Below are 24,151 nucleotides of genomic sequence, written 5' to 3' on the forward strand. Positions count from 1 at the left end.
GGGTCCCCGAGTACAGGCCGCTACACTTGTGCGGCGACCATCTTGGCCATCTTGAAATTGACTCCGGCGCCGGGAGGATTAATACCCGGCACAGAGTAAAAAGTTATTCATAAAAATTTGTTATGTGCGCGCTGCAGCGCTCACTGTGTAGCACCCAGCTCTGCAGCCTGTGTATATATGTATATTAAAGTTAAAAGTGGGGAAGTGTGTGTTTAGGTGCTGCAGCGCTGGTTAAGAACCGGCGCTCAGCGCTGAAGGGGTTAACTCCCTGCACTAGGCATTGGGAGTGTAGCTATATGTATAAATTAAATTAAATGTATAAATGTGTATTTTAAAGGTAATAAAGTGATTATGTATATGTGTATAATAAAGAAAGTACTTGCACTATGCTGGGGCTGCAGAGGCAGCCCTGGATCTCCTTCACCCCCGGCAGCCAGCTTCAGTGGCTGCCGGAGGGACTTAACAACCAGCCTCCTGGAAGCAAATCGGTCCAGGAGGTGGAGCGCTTAGTTGGAGCTATGAGCTCCAACTAAGTTCCTAGTTGGAGCTCATAGCTTCAACTAGCGACAGGGCAGGGACTGCTGTCCCGGGACCTGACTGCTCTCCCCTGGTACTTTTTTCGGTCAGGGAGCAGAGCCAGACCCCGGAGCACGGTTCCTCGAAGTCAGTTTGGGTGGGAGATTTGAGAGATAAATCTCTTGCCCCAGACAGAGAGGCACCAGCGGAGGAGAGTCGGCTGAGCCCCCTCTCCCTGGCAGCTCGTGGACCGGGGGGAAGTATACTCCCCCCTGCCACTAGCAGCAATGTTAAAGGTGTTAAACTCTCTGGGCTAATTCACGTGGAGGCTGCATGAATCAGCCCAGATTGGTTAAAGGGACAGGAGGACGGATTACCTCCTGCTAAGATAAGTCTCAAATGTGTATAAAAAAGGCTCTGTTTTGTATTAAAAGCTGTTCTTCTTTCATCTGACCTGATAACTGGTACTTTTAACCAGTGTAAGAGCAAATAAACATCACTTGCTTCAAAGACCTGCTTGGAAACTTCTCTATCCTGTGACCAGCTGTTCTGAGGTTTGAACCCAGTACCACTGACCTTCCCGCTACTCAGCAGCTCTGGCCAGTGTGATAGGTTAGGGAGGATCCATCTACAGCAACCCTGATATATAGGACAAGGTTAAGGGTACCAGCCCAGGTACACCAATAACAGGGTACGCTAGCAGTGTCAGTCACTCTGAAGAATCCTGGTTCTGGATGCCAGTAAGGAGTCCAGTGGTGGCAGAACCTGTAAGCCCCTCCTACTGCGGCAAGAGGGTGCATTTGGGATAACGAAAGGGGACTGTGGCCATCTAAGCCCAACCAGTTCCCAGCAACAGGTCCATAGTGTCACAACGCTATTTTGACTTGTCTTTTTTTTGTGTAAATTAAATTCTTGTAAGGCTCAGCTACTCTGCTCCTCAGTAATATAGGGACAGTCTTTCAGTGAATCAGAGTTCAGCTCTGATTCACTGCCAAAACTACCGCAGTCACGAAAGGCAGTCTTGCTGCAGGGGTGGGTGTACAGAAGTACAGAAAATGTAAAAGCATTATTTCAAATGTGGCTGTTAACATTGAAAACACACGTAACATATATAATCTGTACCTGTTTGCCTTTAATAAATGCTTTTGTTAGACAGGTGAGGAACGGGAGTAGATGAAAAAAAAAAAAAACATGGTTTCCCTTTATACAACAACAGACCATTTAAAAGTAGCTAGTTTGACCACAAAGCCTCATGCTGAATATTCAACATCCCTTGTGCTCTCCAACTCTGGCTGGATACAACAACTCCGGTACAGTCACGATCTGCATCCTGCAGCTCCTGTCTGCCAGGAACTTTGTTGGACCCTTGTATATTGATGTATCCTGTCTGTAGTACCATGTTCCACCAAAGGGGCCACTGTGGTACTCAGACTGCTCTCATCTGCCAGACCTGCCTCGTTATTCCTGGAAGCTTAAACACCTGCCTCTGGTCTATTAAAGCCTGCCTGTCCCAGCAACCTTTGCCAGATCATCTGTTGCATTTCCTGTGTTGCGGTGCTTGTTCCCATGTCTTATCCCGATTGATCTTCAAGTCTTCTCTCCTGTTCTGATGTCCTGTTCTCTGGCTCCTGTAGTCTCTGCAGATTGTCTCAGCCACTGTGTCTACTCTACTAACCTGTGGTAACGCTCTGCAGATTATTGCTACCTGTTCTCTGAAGTCTCCAGCACATCTATCCGCAGATCATCACCATCGCATTCTGTACCTGTTATCTTCAGTGCCTTGCTCCGCAGACTCACACTTAGTGCATCATCTCCACTACTTTGTGGTAAAGCCCTGCAGATCATCGCATCCTGTGTCCGTTATCTTCAGTGCCTTGCTCCGCAGACTGTCACACCTAGTGTGTCATCTTCACTACTGCGTGAAAAAGTCCTGTAAATCATCGCTTTCTGCTTATGTTATTTACTGAGTTCTTTTGCCATTTCTGCCATACCGTACCGTTCTGCATTGTGAAACCTTTGTAACCGGTGTTTAATCAAAACCACTTCATTCATTACGCTCTTTCCGTGGTTTTATATTGGGAATCCTGACAGGTAATACCAGCAGCATGGGGTGACCTAATATCCAGTGGCCTGCACTGGCTGATTGCTTTTAGTTAAGGCACATAAAAGACAGTGGCCTCCCACTACTTGTCTAATCCATTAAGTGCAGGGGCTCTTCCCAGCCATCCTTGTATGGTGTTGGACAGGGAAAAAGGAAAACCAAGATGTACCACCTTTGCCACCTTTCTATTCCCTGTGTATCAGACAAGGGTTTCATAAGACCAAATAATAAAATGCCTTTAGAATCTGTATAATTTTCAAGGATCCCAGAACAATACACCCAGTATCCTCATCATCATCAGTTATTTATATAGCGCCACTTATTCCGCAGCGCTGTACAGAGAACACATTCACATCAGTACCTGCCCCATTGGAGCTTACAGTTTAAATTCCCTAACACACACACACACAGACAGACTATGGTCAATTTTTTTGATAGCAGCCAATTAACCTACCAGTATGTTTTTGGAGTGTGGGAGGAAACCAGAGCACCCGGAGGAAACCCACGCAAACACAGGGAGAACATACAAACTCCACACAGATAAGGCCATGGTTGGGAATCGAACTCATGACCCCAATGCTGTGAGGCAGAGGTGCCAACCACTAGCGACTGTGCTGCCCAAACATTATCATTGTAACAAAGATGGTGAATGTGTACATTGTATAAACTTGGGCACTGCAGCTGTTGTTAAATCACAATTTAAGGTTCTCTAAATGTTTGACTGCTTTCCATTATAAGATAAATTATTCAGCAGCAGTTTGACCATCTCGATAGATCATGAATAGTTTCAGAAAAGTTAATAACGGTGACATTATCCTGATAATTTTGACATTACACTGTTTTTGCTATGTGAATTTTTATTTGTATAAAGTTTTTTAAGATATAAAAAAACTTTATTACACTTGAGGGATTCCAAATCCAGAAAAACAATAAATTACCACAGTTATGACTTTCAAGTTTCTGATTAATTATGGCTGTTTACATGCCTGTATTCAGTGTTGAAACTTCCGCCACTGAAGGGGGTGCGATAAAGCAGAGGCCTGTCTGAGAGAGGCTCAGTGATGCTGGTCCATCTGCTGCCGAGGCCGCTGCTCTGCTCTATTAAGCATGCACAGTAAAGCCACATTTTGGTTTTGCATTTCTTAACAAATCCCAAACAGGGCTCTCCTCTGCAGATGTGCCATTTCCCATGCGTAGTGCATGGCCCCTGGGGGATGGATCAGCCAGCATCACCAACCCCCTCAAAAAATTACTATGGGGATCAGATAAAGAAAACTATGCCCGTATTATTTATATTGTTACAGTAAATTGATATTTATTTTTTTTCAAGAGACCGAGCTAAACTCTTATAAAACCCAAAAGGTATTAAATGATACAGTCTGAAAACAAAAACTCCAAAGTAAAATTAGGGATGTGCACCGGTGACTTTTGAGGTCTCGTGTTTTGTGTTTTGGATCCGGATTTTCTCGATGTTTTGGGTTCGGATTTGTTTCGCAAAACACCTGCCGAAAGGTTTTGGATTCGGATTTTTGTTGAAAAAAAACTAAAAAGTGTAAAAATCAAGTTTTTGGGCTTATTTTCACTCCTACGCTATTATTAACCTCAATAACATTCAATAACAATAATTTCCACTAATTTAAAGGCTATTCTGAACACCTAACACCTCACAATATTTTTTTTTTTTTTAGTATAAAACGTTGCAACGAGGTATCTTTCTGGACTGCGTAGAGGAGTGTTCCCCACAATATAATTAAAAACCCATCAACTGGTCTGAATTACACCCAAAAATAGTATCTGGACTGCGTAGAGGACTGGCCACTGGCCACTGGCCACTACAATATAATATATAGAAAACCTTCAACAGGTCTGACTTACACTCAAAAATAGTATCTGGACTGCGTAGAGGACTGGCCACTGGCCACCACAATATAATATATAGAAAACCTTCAACAGGTCTGAATTACACCCAAAAATAGTATCTGGACTGCGTAGAGTAGTGGGCACTGGGCACCACAATATAATATATAGAAAACCTTCAACAGGTCTGCATTACACCCAAAAATAGTATCTGGACTGCGTAGAGGACTGGCCACCACAATATAATATATAGAAAACCTTCAACAGGTCTGAATTACACCCAAAAATAGTATCTGGACTGCGTAGAGCACTGGCCACCACAATATAATATATAGAAAACCTTCAACAGGTCTGAATTACACCCAAAAATAGTATCTGGACTGCATAGAGTAGTGGGCACTGGGCACCACAATAAAATATATAGAAAACCTTCAACAGGTCTGAATTACACCCAAAAATAGTATCTGGACTGCGTAGAGGACTGGCCACTGGCCACCACAATATAATATATAGAAAACCTTCAACAGGTCTGCATTACACCCAAAAATAGTATCTGGACTGCGTAGAGTAGTGGGCACTGGCCACCACAATAAAATATATAAAAAACCTTCAACAGATCTGCATTACACTGCACATACGGCTGCTGCTCCATCCTCTCCATCATATACATGTTGGAGTTTCAGCGTGTGAAAACCTCTTGTTTTTGATAATGTCAGTGCATTTTGAATATTTTTCAATTTGCCCCACAACACTGAATGTACTTTATCTATGATACGCATCTATCTTTCTTGACTGCGTAGTGTGGTGGCCCCGGTACACAATTTGGTACCGAGGCCACAATATAATTAAAAAACCCTCCACGGGTCAGAATTTCACCAAAAAAGGGTATGGACTGCGTAGTGTGATGTGCCCGGAACACAATTTTTTACAGCGCCAACAATATAATTAAAAAATTGGGCATCAACTGTCACCGTTGTTTAATATCTGATACACCTAAATATGGACTGCACAGTGGAGTGGCCCCGGTAGTAAATTTGGTGCCGGGGCCACAATACCTCCTCCAACTTCCAAGTGTAGTGTTTATAAAGACAGACAGCGTAGAAGTGTTATTAGTTGACTTTCTTAACCCTAAAATTGTCCATGTTGCAAATATTCGTGCAATGGAGAGTTACTTTTTCATTGAAAGACTCAAGCTTTCAAGTGTAGTGTTTATAAAATATAAACAACAATACAGTAGTTTTAGAGCACGTCAATACCTCTTGTTTTAAATTATGACAGGGCATTTTACTTTTGGTTTAATTTCTTGAATTTGTTTAAATTTGGTTTTACTTTTTGAACATGGCAAACGACTGTTGATTGGTCATATAATGCAAAAAAAAAGTTCCAAGATGGAATTGTCCTTGGGCCCTCACACCCACCCTTATGTTGTTGAAATAGGACATGCACACTTTAACAAACCAATCATTTCAGCGACAGGGCCTACCAAACAACTTTGGCTGAAATGATTGGTTTGTTTGGGCCCCCACACCAAAAAAGCTATTCATCTCTCCCTGTACAGACTAAACAGGCTCTACTGAGGCAAGATGTCATCCTCATCCTCAACCTCTGATTCCTCTCCCCCTACAGTGTGTACTTCCTCCTCATCACACATTATCAATTCGTCCCCGCTGGACTCCACAACCACAGCTCCCTCTGTACTATCTGGAGGGCAGTGCTGTACTTCATTAAGGAATTGATTATTCATTTTTATAAACATCATTTTTTCAACGTTATGAGGAAGCAACCTCCTTCGCTGCTCACTGACCAGGTTCCCCGCTGCACTAAAAACTCTTTCCGAGTACACACTGGAGGGGGGACAACTCAGCTAAAATAGAGCCAGTTTGTACAGGGGCTTCCAAACTGCCTTTTTTTCCTGCCAGTAACAATATGGACTGTCTGACATGTCTACTTGGATGGTGTCAGCAAAGTAATCATCCACAATTTTTTCTATTGTGACAGCATCCAATGCAGCGAGAGTAGACATGTCTGCAATGGTTGGCAGGTCCTTTAGTCCGGACCAGATGTTATCAGCATCCCCGCCAGAGCCTCTTTTAGGAAAACTGAGCTTTTTCCTCGCAGCCATAGATGTGGAAGAAAATGAGGGTGGAGCTGTTGGCATGTCACGGTCCTCTTCAGAGGACAATCTCCTGACCGGCAGGTCTTTGCACAGCTGTAGACTTGTGTCCACCGGAAACAGAGACACAACATACGCTTTAAACCGAGGATCGAGCATGGTGGCCAGAATGTATTCCTCTGACTTTAAAAGAGTGACCACCCTCGGATCCTGGCAAAGCATACGAAGGGCTACATCCACAAGAGCTACATGCTTGGTGTAATCGCACCAGCTCCTCCCTCACTTTCTCCAGCTGCTTCTGCAACAGCCTGATCAGGGGAATGACCTGACTCAAGCTGGCAGTGTCGGAACTGACTTCTCGTGTGGCAAGTTCAAATGGCTGCAAAACCTTGCACAACACGGAAATCAGTCTCCACTGCGCTTGACTGAGGCGCATCCCCACTCCTTTGCCTATGTCGTAGGTGGCTGTGTAGGCCTGAATGGCCTTTTGCTGCTCCTCCATCCTCTGCAGCATATAGAGGGTGGAGTTCCAGCGCGTCACAACCTCTTGTTTGAGGTGATGGCAGGGCAGGTTCATGCTTTTTTGATGTGCCTCTAGTCTGCGGTAGGCACTGGCTGAATGCCGAAAGTGTCCAGCAATTTTGCGTGCCACCGCAAGCATCTCCAGCACACCCCTGTCACTCTTGAGGTAATGCTGCACCACCAAATTAATGGTGTGGGCAAAACATGGGACGTGCTGGAAATTGCCCATATTTAATGCCCGCACAATGTTACTGGCATTGTCTGACACCACAAATCCCCATGAGAGTCTAAGTGGGGTAAGCCACTGGGAGATAATTTCCCTCAGTTTCTCTAATATGTTGTCAGCGTTGTGCCTCTTATTAAAGCCTGTAATACACAATGTTGCCTGCGTTTGCACGAGCAGCCATTTTGTAGATGCTGCTACTGATGCAGCTGTTGCTGTTGCTGCGGAAGGGGATGCATCTACCCAGTGGGCTGTCACAATCATATAGTCCTTCGTTTGCCCAGAACCACTTGTGCACATGTCCTTGGTTAAGTGGACAGTGGGTACAACCGCATTTTTTAGAGCACTGAGGACACTTGATCGTACTTCTCTGTACATTTTTGGTATCGCCTGCCTAGTGAAGTGGAATCTCGACGGGATTTGGTACCGGGGACACAATACCTCCATCAACCCTCTAAATCCCACTCCACTGATGGCGTACACCGGGCACACGTCTAACACCAACATTGCAGTTACAGCCGCAGTTATACGCTTTGCAATAGGGTGACTACTATCGTATTTTGTGGTCATGGCAAACGACTGTTGGACGGTCAATTGTTTTGTGAAAGACTTAGCGGTCTTACGACTTCCCCTCTGAGAAGATGACCGACTAACAGCAGCAGTGGCAGTAGTAGGCGTACCGCTGCAGGATTCCTCGGATGAATCCCGTATTGAGGAGGACTCAGTCTGGCTGCTGACTTGGGCTGCAGGACTGAATCTGATGGAGATTGTGGAGGAAGTTGACGAGGAGGGTGTTGCTGGTGTGTATCCAACTGGACCACGGGATTTAGGAGTCCCTGTACCGATGAGGGTCCTAGCCCCAGTTCCTGAACTAACCACTGAACTATGAAGGTTATTCAGGTGACGTATAAGGGAGGATGTCCCTATGTTGGCAAGATTCTTACCCCTGCTTATTTGAGCTTTACATAAGCTACATATGGCCATACATTGGTTGTCTGGATTTGGATAAAAATAACTCCAGACCGAAGAGGTGCATTTTTTGGTCTTCTGACCAGGCATGACGATGGGCTTTTTCATCCCATGAACATCAGCTGTTTCCCCCCCCCGTGCCTCATTTACAATAACCACATCACCATCCTCATCATCAAGTTCCTCCACAGCGCCAGCTACATCATCAATAGGCTCCTTCCGAGCCACCTCTTCCCGTACAGTGATGGGAAGGTCAGGCTTGACAACCACCAACACCCTTGGATTCGCCTTGGGGATTTGTGATAATTTCTCTTTAGAAGGCAGTGTTGTTTGCTGTTTTGTTGCTGACAGCATAACTCTCTTCAATTTTTTGTAGGGGGGAGGAGGAGGAGGGCTAAGATCCGTGGGTGAAGCTGAACCACTAGTCATGAACACGGGCCAGGGCCTAAGCCGTTCCTTGCCACTCCGTGTCGTAAATGGCATATTGGCAACTTTACGTTTCTCCTCAGATGATTTTAAGTTTCTCTTTTTGCTACTTTTTCTTAACTTGGGCTTTTTGGATTTTACATGCCCGGTACTACGAGATTGGGCATCGGGCTTGGAAGACGACGTTGATGGCATTTCATCGTCTATGTCATGACTAGTGGCAGCAGCTTCAGCATTAGAAGGAAGTGGGTCTTGATCTTTCACTACTTTATCCTCCAAATTTTTGGTCTCCATTATATGTAGCACAAGATACTGCAGAATGTGTGAACTTGGTAATATTGCAGTACCAATGGACTTATACTGCTGGATTGGTTTTGCAAATTTGGTTATAATTATTTTATTTATTTATTTTTTTATTTAAATTTTTTTTATTTTTTAAAAACTTGGGAATAATGGGGAAATAACTATGCCCTTGGAAGCACAGAGCACAGGACACAGCACCACTGGACTGATACTGCAGAATGTGTGAACTTTGTAATATTGCAGTACTACTGGACTTTTACTGCTGAATGTGTGAACTTGGTAATATTGCAGTACCAATGGGCTTATACTGCAGGATTGGTTGTGCAAATTTTGTTGTAATTAAAAAAAAAAAAAAATTAGTTTTTGGTATTTTTTTAAATAACTTTTTTTTATTTTTTTAAACACTTGGGAATATTGGGGAAATAACTATGCCCTTAGAAGCACAGAGCACAGGACACAGCACCACTGGACTGAACAGGACACAGCACAGGACCCAGCAGCACCACTGACCTCAGAAGGACAGAGCACAGGACACAGCACCACTGGACTGGGCACAGCACAGAACTGAACTGAACAGAACTGAACAGCACGAGATATAGCAGGACAGAGGACCACCTAAAGCACCCTCCCTCTACCCTGATCAATGCCCGAGTGAAGATGGCGGCGACTAGCGGGGAATTTATAGGATTCGAGTATCGCGAGATCCGACAACGGGATTATGAGTCAGAGCCTCAGTTTCAGATTTGAATTTGGCGCCAATACCCGGATCTGTCTCGGATCCGACTCGGATCGGCAACGTTCGGGTGGGCTCGGATTTCATAAATCCGAGTGCGCTCATCTCTAAGTAAAATAATGGGAGAACATAGAAAACAATTTTAGAACTGGCCACAGTGGCTTAAGTTAACCATTTTTTACAGCATGTGAAATGTCTACACATGGTGGAATATCAATGAAGAACTTGATCTTACAGTAAAGTAAAATGTTGAAATGTGATGAAAAAAGCAAATACAGTATATCCCTATGTTTTCCTTACATGTTCACACATATCCAGAGCTGTATTTTAACGCTTAAGTACTGTGTAACTTTAGTCTTACTAAAGTATGTATGTTATCTTTCACTTTATTAGCTAATAATGACAATTGCTATCAAATATCAATTATCTGTTAAATGTATATTTTTTTTCTTTCTTTGTAGGTAAAATCTGTAATAAATCTTCTGTTTGCCGCATTTACAGGAGACGTGTCTGCCCTTAGAAGGTAAAGCAAATCAGTTGTCCTAAACATGGATTTAGAATAAACATAATTTAAAAAATGTAATTTTGAATTGATGTTTTATTTCTTTAAGACCATGGCATTAGTCTCTTTCTCTGAGCAATAATGCCAGTAATGAACCTTCCAGTTGATGTGTTGAACAAATAAAGCTTAGATAAATCTAAATTATTGCACAGTGTGTCCATAGTCTTCTACTTCACATTACTGTTACATGGGGCCATGTGAACGGCCTAGTACAGTGTTGCCTAACCTGTGAAACTCCAGGTGTTGTGAAACTACAAGTCCCAGCATACCCTTACAGCAATAAACTGCTATATATTGGCAAAGCATGCTGGGACTTGTAGTTTTACAACACCTGGAGTACCACAGGTTAGCCAACACTGGCCTAGTAGATCATAGTAATACCTATTCTGCTGTTGAGTTACCACAGAGCTTCAGTTGTCCATTTTAGGACAAACTGTATATGTGAGATTGATCTATGTTGAGGTTTTCAAGTTACAGCATTTACATTGCTAAGGGACATTAGTTATCCCTTTAGAATGATCTGCATTTCTGCACTGATTTGATATGAAGACTATTTGATCTTACTCTAAGAGCTAGATTTACTAAACTGCGGGTTTGAAAAAGTGGAGATGTTGCCTATGGCAACCAATCAGATTCTAGCTTTTATTTATTTCATTTATTTAGTGCATTCTACAAAATGACAGCTAGAATCTGGCAACATACCCACTTTTTCAAACCCGCAGTTAAATATACCCCTAAGACTCATTACCGGATAAAGAAAATCTGGTTGAACAAGTGAAACATTTAAGAAAATGTATTTTATATCTTTACTGAACACTATGTTTATTGACAAAGTATGAAACTTTATATTTATGTAATAGCACCTAATAACAGCAATTAATTTTCCTAAATATGTACTTTGGTGTAATGATGACTCCACATAACATTGGAAGTATATTGGCCACTTCTTCTTTATAGAACTGCATCGGTGTACTGAAATTTTGAGCTTTCACGCAAGTGCTCACTTCATTCAGCTCTTCCCAGGCAATTTCAATTGGGTTAAGTTGGCTATTACAATTTTTTTTTTTATCACAAACATTCTATCATATTGCAGATCACGGACATAAGTAGTCTCCTGTGCAATTGACACAATCCGGAATTTGTTGTTCCCTGTTTACTTTTCACACCAGAATAACCACTTCACCATGTCCATACAGTGGTGCTAAAAAGTTTGTGAGCGCTTTAAAATTTTCTGAATTTCTGCATAACTGTGAGTTTAAATGTATTCAGATCTTCATCATAAATATAGAAAAAGAGATTCAAATAACGCACAAAACTATATTCTTTTTCATTTCATTTATTGATAAAAACATTAAGGGGTTGATTTATTCCGAACACTTGAACTTCGTTCCGCCTGTATTTATATCCAAGCAGATCTCAAAATATGTTTCCATTTGAATCTTGTTGTAAGTACAATGTGCAATTTAAGGTCACATCAGATTGCATAAAAAAAAATATTATAAAATAAATGAACAACTGATAACTGTATAATCATGAATAAATCCATATGGATTTAAAAAAAATATATTAACATTAAATACATGAATAAAGATGCTTTTAATGCATTCTATCCTGCCTTTTTATAGTCTTATTTAATCTTTTTTGCATACTCATGTTCTGTGCTGAGCACGCATATGTATAGTTTTTAAAACATCCATGCCATTGTCAACATTTACCCTTGCCCTGTACCTGGTGCAAATGATACGGCTGAAACCAAGCATATGTCACACACCAGGCTCTCAGGTCCTGTCACTTACTTCTTCGCTGCCTTTCCAAGAAGTCCATGCGGTTCTCAGGCTCTTCTGGTTTCAGACCTCTCTGTAAGATGCTGTCCAGTCGGTCTGCACTGCAGAGATCTTTCCAGAATCAGAATATAGGCTTCACTTGGATATTGTCAGTTTTCTTGAGTCCACCATCAAGCAAATACTGAAAAAAAGTAATGTGCATTGTCACGGAGTGTTTCTGACTGAAGACCACCTGCAGCTATTGGCGCTGCTACACAAGGAGACGCAAAGTCTAACATGCCCCTGGTCTTCACCAGGGAACCCCGCAAGGGAGTTTGGGGTTCACTGCAAGAGGTGTGCAGGTTGCAGCCCTCCAAGGTAGCTACCAGAGAGGTGAGCGGTGAACAATCATAGTCGTACAGGCAGACGTCTTAACCATGCGGGCAAGCGAGGTACCGAGGAGTAGACAAAGGCGAAGTCAGGAGGCCAAGAGTCAAAACCAGATAACAGGAAACAGGCCAGAGGGATATCCATGGCAAAGTCAGGAAAAGCCGGTTCAGTACACAGGAATTCAGGCAGCAGACTAGTAAATGTAAGTACAGGAGTGCTGGAGCATAGGGAGACCTAGATTCTCTAGGCACCCTAAAGGTGCCAGAGTAGTGTCTGGCGCCTTCTCCGCACTGACACTTGGAGCAGGAAACGGACGCCTGCTCCCTCTCGGCAGCCGCATCCCATTGCCTCGCAACGGGACGCTTCTATTCCCCTGCACGCTGACCGCTCACCTGTCTGTGGTCAACGTATCTGACCGCCGAATCTCCATCACCCAATCAGGGTGCACATTAGGGTTTATATGGCGCCCTCTGACACCTGTAAGGTGTCAGAGTATTGGTTCACTCCTGCTCCAGCGCTTCCTGAAATTCTGATCATGTGTTCTTCGGTTCTGACTCGGCTTCCTGTTACTATTCTCCTGTGTTACGTTTTGTACTTCGCTGCTCGGCTGGTTTGACTATTTGGCTTGACCTGACTTCTCTCAGAATCCTCCCTGTGTACCGCATCTCTCGTTTGGCTTTGACCTGGACTGTCTGACTACGCCTGTCTACTACTGTCGCTACACTGTTGACTGTCTTGGAGAACCGCGACTTGTGTACCCGCTGCAGCTAAGCCCAAACTCCCTTGCGGGGGGGCCCTGGCAATTACCAGGGGTACGTTAGATTCCACGTCTCCCTGATCAGTTTCGTTAATACCGGTTAGCGGCCATCTCTGCAATTCCGTGACAGAATCCAAGTCACACCCCATTATACTATTTCTATTTTATCTCTGTTTCCACCTTATCACAGATGTAATATGGTCTTTTCTACCTAACCATATGCAAACATATGCTATATGCCCCATCTAACGGGAATTTGCAGACATACTGAGCCTTATTCATGTTAGGATGTATGTCCATTAGCGTATCTTAAATGAAATAGCTCTATGCATGCTCAGAAACAGACCTTACGCCAATGAAAGCAATTGCATGCAATTCATGTCTGAATGCAAATGACACTTGTAACCGGATAGGCTTAGTTCGCCACCCGATCTGTTGGAAATGAAGGATTAAGGGATGTTCTTCTTACACAGTTTATCAGGGTTTCTTTCTCACCGTCAGTAACTGACCGTTATTGACTACTCATACTGGTGACACCTTGCCACCAGACACTCGCCGATTGCGTATGCCAACTGCGCAATAGTTGTAGGAGAATCTCACCGCCATTACAGGGCACCTACAACCGCTGACTCAGCGCCTCCTGCTGTCAGTTGGCTGCTACCTCCTGACCGCTTAATATGGATCAGGACTCCTGGGTAGCACACTGAGTGTCGTCACAGACAAGACAGCCGGGGAACGGATTAGAGCGTATGCTCTTATCTGTTGGTCACAGGATACAGCAGGCAATATGTGCCAGGCAGAATCTTCAAGTAGTGATGTTTTACTGCCCAAGGGTCCTTACAAGGACATTTACACAATAGTTAAAGGTACTAGTGATCTTCCAAAAGTCCAGATGTATAATACAATTTGATTTGGATGTGTCTGAATACTCCAGGTCTATATATTCTCCCTATACTATATCAGACTCATACTTAGATGTGATAAAAGAGAGTTATCAACACAAGAGCACTCTTAATGGGAACACTTACCTGACACATTCTTGAGCATCAGTTTGGAGTTACATGTAACTGTGATATGCGGATACCGCAGTGGAGGAGTCTCTTTATCAAAAGCCATTGTTTGGAGTCACACACAGTTGTGGCATACGGATGTTTTAATATAGGATATTCTCTACAGTAAGTCTGACAGTAGTGGCTATTGTTTAAAAAAATATTCCACTCTATATTATGGATTTTTCTCTATAGTCTATCCAACTGCCCTTATTACATTACTGGGGTTACATACAATATAATGTTCAATGTATGTATTTTTTGTCATAAAATTTCCACCGTGGTTTAATGTTTATTTTAAGGTTGAATTGTAATAAATTATTATATTTGTGTTTCAAGCTTTGTGCTCTCTTTTGTTTTTTATGCTATTTATGTTTCATACGGGCCCCAGAACCCGCTTTATGAGAGCTGCAGCTTGAATAGGCACTGTTATTTATGTTACATAGGTCTGTTTAGCGCCTAACTTGCTGTTTTGTTTTATTAAGTTGAAATACAAAATACAGCTTTTATATACTGTTTCTGACACACATGTTGGTAGGGGGTAACCCAGCCCCCTGATCCTAGCTGTCACCAGAAAGTCTGAGATAATACATCAGATCTTTAGCATAAGAATGTATTATGTTCTCTAAATTTGGATTTAATGCAATTTAAACTTAATAAAATTCACATTAATCTGTGATTTCCTAAATTACTTGCTGTTACATTTTTCAGATAAGTTTCCTATCTCTCTAAGACATAGGATGAAAGGCCCCCTTCTGTGCATTCAGGCTAAAAAGATGTGGTCACTCAGGTGAAAAGACTTAATTAGCATGGGACCTCCTTTCGAAAAGTTACAAAAACAAATTATGACATCATTTTTCAAAAATCGGTGCATTTCCAATACAAAATTTGGTACATTTACATTATATACATTGGCCAACTGCGCCACTAATTAAAATCAATTTATACAATAAGTTATTTATAAGTGATCGAGCCACAACACTTATGACTATCACCTGAGGGGCAGAACAGGGGAATGAAGGAGTGGCCTAATGTTGGCAATGTACAGTAAGGGTGTGTCGAATGTGGCCAGATGCAGATGTGGCCAATTGAAGTGTTGAACTACGCTTAATTATGGCTGTATCGTTTGTACCAACTACAGGGCTGGTGTAATTGATGACTGACACAGCAAAGTCTTTTATAGGTAGTGTATAAAATCCTGGAGCATACCAATAGGTCTTAGTCAATTCTGCCATACCAGTCTTTGATAAGTGTGTTAAACCATTACTAAGCTGTGCCAATGCAGGGTACAAACCTTTTAGTGCAACAGGCTTACCATCATTACTGCGCCACAAACCTGTGTGGTCTGGTTCACATCCTCCCTGCTGCCAGTTGGATACCTCCTTAATTACTCTTAAATTAAGTATGGTCGAAAAACTTTTTTCTCAACTTATACATGGATTGTCACACAAACAAAACGCAGTTTTTTTCCCAAGGCTTATTTCACAGTATACTTATTGAGAAAAAAAATTATATTTGAAATTGCAATATTACAGAACCTCAATCCCCATTATCACAATTACAGAGAGTGTAGTAACTATTAAATCCTTACCCTTAGTTAAAACACCAGACCCAGATGAGCTATCTAATACTTACAATAAAGCACTCACCCGTATTCTACCCCCGCACTTAAGCCAACTGTTTAATCAAGCATCATTTCAAGTCTTGACTTCCTTTATCTCTGGGAATAGGGAAAATGCATAAATAATAACTAACAATTATGCACTCTATGTGGTGGTATTTGCAATATGGTGGCTTGGAATCACAGTATTTTGTGATTAGTATACAGAAGTAATCTTTATCTTATACAGCAACATACCCACACAGTGTTTCACCGAAAAAATATTTCTTACATACACCTGCAATAGAACTAAATGACCTAGCTGTAATCCCGGCACTGTATCACAAGTAAAATTACTAAAATTACTAACAAAATCACTACAGACTGATATGAAATGTAGTAAAATTAAGCTCATACAAGTTTAGTAGGTACACAAATACATATCCCTACCTATACCTATATAAAATGGAACAGCAGAAAACAAATGTTATTCTTCTAGTAATCCACCATAAAATCAAAGACATTCACTCCCTTACTGAAAGAAAAAGAATGACTGATATCTTCAAGCCAATGTGTTGTTACTACATAGGAAAATTTTTAATTGCTTTTGAATTATTGACACATACTTGAAAAGCTTTTTTCTTAACTATGCATGCATTGTCAGATGAACAGGACATAGTTTTTTCGAAGACTTCTTTTACAGTGTATGATATTTGTTAAGTGGAGAATTTTGCCACATCAATCCCCCCACAACAACAGCCCCTTCTTGTAACACACTGAAATTTTCATATAGAAAAGGGAGGGGTACATTCTTCACACACGATCTAGCTTTTTTCCAAAAAATATACGTCTGCGGGACATAATAAGGTGGCATTTACTCATTTTTTCTCTAAAAGCCTCAGATTATATGACTTTCATTCATTAAACTGTTTACTTAAAACATTTTTTTCTAGTTATCTAAAATTTCAACATCAAAGGTACCTGTTATAGGAAAGGTTAATTTATCAGAAGTCTGCTGATGCCAGCGCTTATGGTACTTGCCAACAATTAGACCATTCTTCCTAAACATGTGACTAGCAACTGACCCTTCAGCATATCTGTTTTTTACCCATTTTTAATGACATATTCACTTCACAACACAATGCCAGTCACAATATTTAAACCTTCCATCTGGGTACTGTAAACTGCAGTAATACAGACAAAACAGGTTACCCTTGACTTTGCAAGACTGTGTCCGCTAAAAGTGTCTCAACACAAAACCAGGAAGAACAAATACAATTAAACCATCAAAGTTTGTAGAATAACAAAATCAATAACTATGACAGGACTGTCTGTTGTGTTGCTGGGTAACAGTTGGGCTTGCCTTGCCACCGTCCCCTTTCTTTATCCCAAATACGCCCTCTAACCGCAGTAGAAGGGGCTTAAGCTGCTGCCATCACTGGACTCCTTAGTGGCATCCAGTAACTCGTCCTTTTTGGTAACTTTTGCCTTCAGATCAGTGTTGCTGTGGAGGGTGCCCCTTCCTTATCACACTGGCCAGAGCTTTAGCAAAGCGATGGTACTGGAAAGCTAGGTCCAACCACAGAACAGCCGGTGGACGGATTAGTTTTGGTCTACTCTGCAGGTCACAGGAATTAGGCGTTAAAGCAAGTTCCTTAAGCAATGATATTTATTAGCTCAGGAAGTCCTAAAAAGGACAGTTACAGCCATTAGTTGAAGGTACTAGCGACATCCAGAAAGGTACAGATGGAATGATACATTTCAGTACAAACCAGTGCTCTTTATATACACCTTCTGAGACACATGTCAGCAGGTTGTAACGTCACCCCCTGATCCTCCCCGCCCCCAACACATCTGAGTTATTTTGTAGTATCAGGATGTAATATGTTTCCCAAAACATGGATTTAGATGTAATGCAAAGTTAACAAAATTTACACTAATCTGCTATATCCCAAAACCTTCTGGTGCATTATTCGGACATGATCTGAGATGCAGGATAACAAACCACACAGACAAAGATGTAGCAGCCCCCCTACTGTGTATACAGGCTAAACAGACATGTTGGCCACTGAGATGAAAAGGACTTATTAATATGAGGGACTCTCTTTAGAAAAGTTATACAAATCCAATCTTGACATTCTGTCTCAGAAGTTAAAAATCAATACCTCAGAAATGAATTAATTTCCTATACAGAAATATAACACAATATAATACAATAAGTGCATTTCTAATATGCAGTATCATGAATCACTGCATTTCAAACTATATAAATTGGCACACTGTGCTAACAATTTAAATGTATTATTACAATAACTTATTTATAAGTGATCCGGCCACACTCCTCCCCCCATTGTCCATGCGGGCCATGTCCTCATGATTTTGCTCCTGGTCCCGCAATGTCTTAGTGTTACCAGAGGTGACCTTGGGGACCTAGCTCTTCCTGCCGAGACAGTCCATCTGCATTGTTGTGAGCCTTTCCTTGCTTGTGAATGATGTGGAAGTAATAAATTTGAAGTGCAAGGCCCCATCGCAAAAGTCTGCTATTCTCCCCTGAGGTGTGTTGTAGCCACTTTAAAGGGTTATGATCAGTCACCACAGCAAAATGTCATCTATACAAGTAAGGTGGAAGTCTTTTTAATGCCCAAACAATTGTCAAACCTTCCTTTTCAATTGTGGCATATCCCACCTCCCGATTTACCAGCTTCAATAGATTAAGCAACTTCTATTGATTGTATTAAAATATCGAGTATCCAAGCGTTCGAGAGTTTGATATAATATTTGGCTGGATTAAGAGCAGTATAGCATTAAAGATCGAGTAGAGTATATCTAAATTAATCATTCTGAGCTAATTGGTTCACATGTTTCTCTAAAACCAAATGTACATTTTGCTAAATGCTTCATCTTAGAGGCAACCCGTTCCTCTTCCGGGCAGACTATTTAAACTATCCCCGACCAATGGATGTTAATTTCAGTTGATTGATACTTGTCAACCCCAATAGATTGTTATTCAGAAATCTCATACCGCTGCATGGAAAACGAAATTATTATAAAAGAAGAAGAGGAGAGTTGTTTATTCTCTTCAATAATAAATAAAAGTATTTGATGGCTGTCGGATAAAATAATTATTTTAATCAAATTAAATCTACACATTAGATCAAATTCAAAAGTGATTTGTAAAAGAACTCATTAAATATTAATTTCTCCTTTTGGTTGAAAGGTATTAACCAAAGACCACATAGACCTTTCACGCCATGATCTTCAAAATTGGTAACTATAATACAGATTATATGATATTCATTTTACTGTTGATACCACATTGAAAAACTGAATTATTGTTTTATTAATTCTGCATGATTTATTATCAATATTTAATATATCAATATTTTGTATCGTTTATTTTCTAGTTTTTTATATTTTTATACATTTGTAATTTTTATGTTTTTAATATTATTTTTCAGATTTAATTTTATCAAACTTTTATATTGTTTATATATAATATTATATTATTATAGTGTGATCTGTATTAAATCCCAAATGATGAGTGAACATATTACATGTGCTAAAATAGTTTATATAAGTACAGTACAATGTTTTAGCAATATTTTAACCTTTGCAATAATAATAATTATATAACAGTACAGTATAATGTTTAGGTGATATTTAACTTTTATAATGACAAACTAAACTCATATTGTGAATAAACTTAGACTTGTGATTAAATAAAGTGAAAAATTGTATTCTGTGTATGTATATATGTGTGTGTGTGTGTGTGTGTGTGTGTGTGTGTGTGTGTGTGTGTGTGTGTATATATATTGTGGCAAAAGCCCGCTACTGCAAAAGCACACGCAAACAACTTGTTCCTTTTTATGTAGTTTTATTGTCGGGATGGTAAATGTTTGACACCGTACAGATTTCACAGCATTTCTTGGAGACCCTAAACCAGGGGTGGGCAAACCTGTCCTCAAGGGCCATATCCAGTTCATGTTTTTAGGATTTCTGTCTGTAGAAACAGGTGGGAGAATTACTGACCCAGCCAAATAGATTAACTCAGCTGTACATGATTAAGGAAATCCTAAAAACATGAACTGGATATGGCCCTTGAGGACAGGTTTGCCCACCCCTGCCCTAAACGCTAGCTAGACATAGCTCAGCTCTCTCAAGACCAGCCAGCTTCCCCAGCGTTGATCTCAGTGCACAAATTATATAAACAAGCTTTTATACCTGATACTCCTCCCCCAGCCTTAGCTTGATGGACAGGTGACACACCCACCTTCTCTTTAAAAGGAAACGCCCATCACTGGCTCTGTAATTCAAACAGACACACCCTGTCTGTTTGCTGAGAGGAAGGATTTCAAGTCATGTAAGTTAAACCAAATTTAAACTATTGCTTTTCATACATAGGTCTTTACATTCAATTTAGGTACATTACTGCACAAATGTTTTACTCTACTTCCCTGCTTTCTCTGTATATTGCCAGCTAAATGCCTCCTTTTGTTACATATCCCTCCCCCTAGCGTCTCCAAGTAGGGGGACGCGGACTTAGCGAGGAGCGCATATTTCCGTGATAACGCATCTGCATTTTTGTGTAGAATCCCGGGTCTACGTTCTACTGAGAACTTGAAAGGTTGCAGTGCCAAGAACCAGCGGGTTACCTTGGCATTTACCTCCCGGTTGTTCTGCATCCATCTCAATGGTGCATGGTCTGTTATTAAGGTGAACTCTTTGCCTAGGAGATAATAGCACAGAGCTTCTGTAGCCCATTTTATGGAGAGACATTCTTTCTCCACAGTGGCATATTTTTGTTCCCTTGGAAGCAACTTACAGCTTAGGTACAGGACAGGATTTTCTACTCCATTCTTCTCCTGTGACAGGACTGCACCTAAGCCAACACCAGAAGCATCAGTTTGGAGGAAGAACCTCTGGGTAAAATCCGCTGCTTGTAGAACTGGGGAGGAACAAAGAGCTAACCGAAGATCAGACCAGGCGTTTTCTGCAGAGTCAGACCAGGTTAATCTATCTGGACAACTTTTTTTTTAACATGTCCGTTAGTGGAGCAGCTCTAGTGGCGAAGTGGCTTAAAAACCGCCTGTAGTAACCTACTAAGCCTAAAAAGGTTCTTAACTGTGACTTTTTCTCTGGTCTTGCCCAATTTTTGACTGCCTCCACTTTGTCTAGCTGGGGTTTGACATGCCCTCGACCAACAACGTACCCCAAATATTTGGCTTCTCTCAAGGCTATGGCACATTTCTCTGGGTTAGCTGTTAACCCTGCTGACCTTAATGAAGCTAAGACCGCCTCAACTTTGGCTAAATGGGATCCCCAGTCTGGGGTATAAATCACTATATCGTCCAGGTAAGCGGCTGCATAAGCTGTGTGAGGTCGTGGAAATTTATTCATGGCCCTTTGGAAGGTGGCAGGTGCCCCATGCAATCCAAAGGGTAGGACTTTATATTGATAGAGACCATCAGGGGTGGAAAATGCAGTCTTTGGCTTGGCCGTGGAAGTCAGGGGAACTTGCCAATAACCCTTTGTTAGATCAAGGGTTGTCAAATAATTGCTACCAGCAAGATTTTCCACTAGTTCATCGACACGTGTCATTGGATAGGCATCAAACTGCGACTTACTGTTTAGGCGCCTAAAGTCATTGCAGAACCTAATTGTCCCATTAGGTTTCGGGACAAGCACAATGGGACTATTCCACTCACTAGTGGACTCTTCAATCACATCTAACTGGAGCATCTTCTCGACCTCCTTTCTCACGTCCACCCGTCTGGCTTCTGGAATACGATAAGGCTTCTGCTTTACAATGACTCCTGGCGCAGTGACAATGTCGTGTTCGATTAAGGTAGTGCGCCCAGGAATGGAAGAGAAGACATCCCTGTTCCGGCGAATCATTTCTTCAGTCTGTTGTCTCTGCTGAATGGACAAAGCTGGCTCTATGGGCACTTCAGACTTTTCAATGGCAGTACTCACTACCTGAGGAGAGGTTTCCTCATCATACCAAGGTTTAAGGAGGTTAACATGGTATATTTGCTCCTCCCTTCTCCTACCTAACTGACGGACTCTGTAATTGACAGGACCGACAGCCTCTAGAACTTCATATGGACCCTGCCAATGGGCGAAAAGTTTGCTTTCCTGGGTGGGAACCAGGACTAGGACCTTGTCCCCAGGCTTGAAAGATCGAACAACAGCACTTTTATCATAACTTTTCTTCTGTCGTTCCTGAGCCTCATTTACATGTTGCTGCACAATGGGCCCTATCTTTCCTAGCCACTCATACATTTGTAACACAAATTGTACCAGATTTGGTTCCCTGGGACCTTGCTGCTCCCACCCTTCTTTTAACATATCCAAGATACCCCTGAACTGTCTCCCAAACAATAACTCAAAGGGACTAAACCCTGTTGAAGCTTGAGGTACCTCACGGATGGCAAACATCGAATAGGGAATAAGAGTATCCCAATCTTTTTTCTCTTGAGCCACTGCTTTCCTGAGCATGTGCTTTAATGTGCGGTTAAAGCGTTCCACCAAGCAATCAGTTTGTGGATGGTATACAGAGGTGTGAAGCGCCGTATCCCCTAGCAACTGGCACATGTCCTTCATCAGTTTAGACATGAATGGAGTACCCTGATCTGTGAGAATTTTGTTGGGTATTCCCAAGCGTGTAAACATCAATACAAGTTCCTTAGCTATGGTGCTGGACTTTATGTTTCGTAGGGGAATTGCCTCTGGATACCTGGTTGCATAGTCAAGCACCACTAGTATATATTGGTGCCCACGTGCAGATTTTTCCAGGTCCACAAATGATATAAACAAGCTTTTATACCTGATACTCCTCCCCCAGCCTTAGCTTGATGGACAGGTGACACACCCACCTTCTCTTTAAAAGGAAACGCCCATCACTGGCTCTGTAATTTAAACAGACACACTCTGTCTGTTTGCTGAGAGGAAGGATTTCAAGTCATGTAAGTTAAACCAAATTTAAACTATTGCTTTTCATACATAGGTCTTTACATTCAATCTAGGTGCATTACTGCCTAAATGTTTTACTTTACTTCCCTGCTTTCTCTGCATATTGCCAGCTAAATTACTCCTTTTGTTACTATATATATATATATATATATATATATATATATATATATATATATATATATATATATATGTATGTGTATATATATATGTATATATATAAACAATTACAATAGATAGTGCAGCGCGTAACTCTGTGAAGATAAACAAGTTCCAATTCAAATATTGTCCTTTGGAAGAAGTAGGTATCCTATGTTCAGGAGGCTGCCAAAATTCCCACAAAGCCAGATGGTGGACTGGAATAAATCTAAAACAAAATAAGTAGGAGGGGGCGCCACATAGTATAATACTGTATTCAACAATACAGATAGGTGTACCACAAGCCAGAATTTTAGATCACCAAGTGGATATAGGCACTCAGGTGTTAGGAGTGAATCAGTAAGGAAAAAAACACACACACAGGAGGAAATATTTCCAAGACCACCAGCACCATACCAATATGCGTACCAGATAAAAGAACTTTAAAGCTTATCTGTAGGTATAGTTGGTCCCTTCATAGATTAGAATAACTTTGATTCCCCTTCAGGCTGGTGGAGTGTTGTTGCTCAACATTTACAGGATCACAGACAGGCACTTCATATATCCTCAGTAATAACCATGTTTATATGAAGAAAAAAGGTTCTCATAGTGTAATACCATATGATTACATATTTATTGCAGAGTAAAATACAGATGTACACTTACATTAAAGATTAAGATATATGCTTATCTGGGTATCTTTAAGCTGGAACAGGACAGCAGGATCCAATAACTATCACGCTACCTCGTTGCCAGAGATACAGGTCACTGAGTCTTTAGGAAGATAATCCTCAGCAAGGTTCAACAAAGAACACGCTACCACGCGGTACTGGTACCTCCCATCATCGTACTTATCAGAGTAATAAATGTGTTTCGCTGACATCTCCATCTGGGAGTGACCTGTATCTCTGGCAACGAGGTAGCGTGATAGTTATTGGATCCTGCTGTCCTGTTCCAGCTTAAAGATACCCAGATAAGCATATATCTTAATCTTTAATGTAAGTGTACATCTGTATTTTACTCTGCAATAAATATGTAATCATATGGTATTACACTATGAGAACCTTTTTTCTTCATATAAACATGGTTATTACTGAGGATATATGAAGTGCCTGTCTGTGATCCTGTAAATGTTGAGCAACAACACTCCACCAGCCTGA

The 24,151-nt window shown here is 41.3% G+C and overlaps 1 protein-coding gene and 1 long non-coding RNA gene across 8 annotated transcripts in view; one reads left to right on the plus strand and one right to left on the minus strand.

Moving 5' to 3' along the window:
* LOC142097827 (uncharacterized) overlaps positions 1-17,366 on the minus strand; it is a 110,226-nt gene extending 92,860 nt beyond the window's left edge. The window contains exons 1-2 of the long non-coding RNA XR_012678259.1: positions 15,934-17,366; positions 12,122-12,290 (exon numbers count right to left, since the gene is read on the minus strand). This is a non-coding gene — a long non-coding RNA (uncharacterized LOC142097827). The remainder of the gene's footprint in view (positions 1-12,121; positions 12,291-15,933) is intronic.
* The window catches only part of GLS (glutaminase), a 368,780-nt gene that overhangs the window by 250,044 nt on the left and 94,585 nt on the right, over positions 1-24,151 (plus strand). For all 7 annotated transcript variants that reach the window (XM_075180013.1, XM_075180012.1, XM_075180008.1 and 4 more), the window contains exon 13: positions 10,225-10,286. In XM_075180013.1, the coding sequence (XP_075036114.1) occupies positions 10,225-10,286 (62 nt within the window). The remainder of the gene's footprint in view (positions 1-10,224; positions 10,287-24,151) is intronic.

Source organism: Mixophyes fleayi, chromosome 7, assembly GCF_038048845.1.
Source record: "Mixophyes fleayi isolate aMixFle1 chromosome 7, aMixFle1.hap1, whole genome shotgun sequence".
Lineage (NCBI taxonomy): Eukaryota > Metazoa > Chordata > Amphibia > Anura > Limnodynastidae > Mixophyes > Mixophyes fleayi.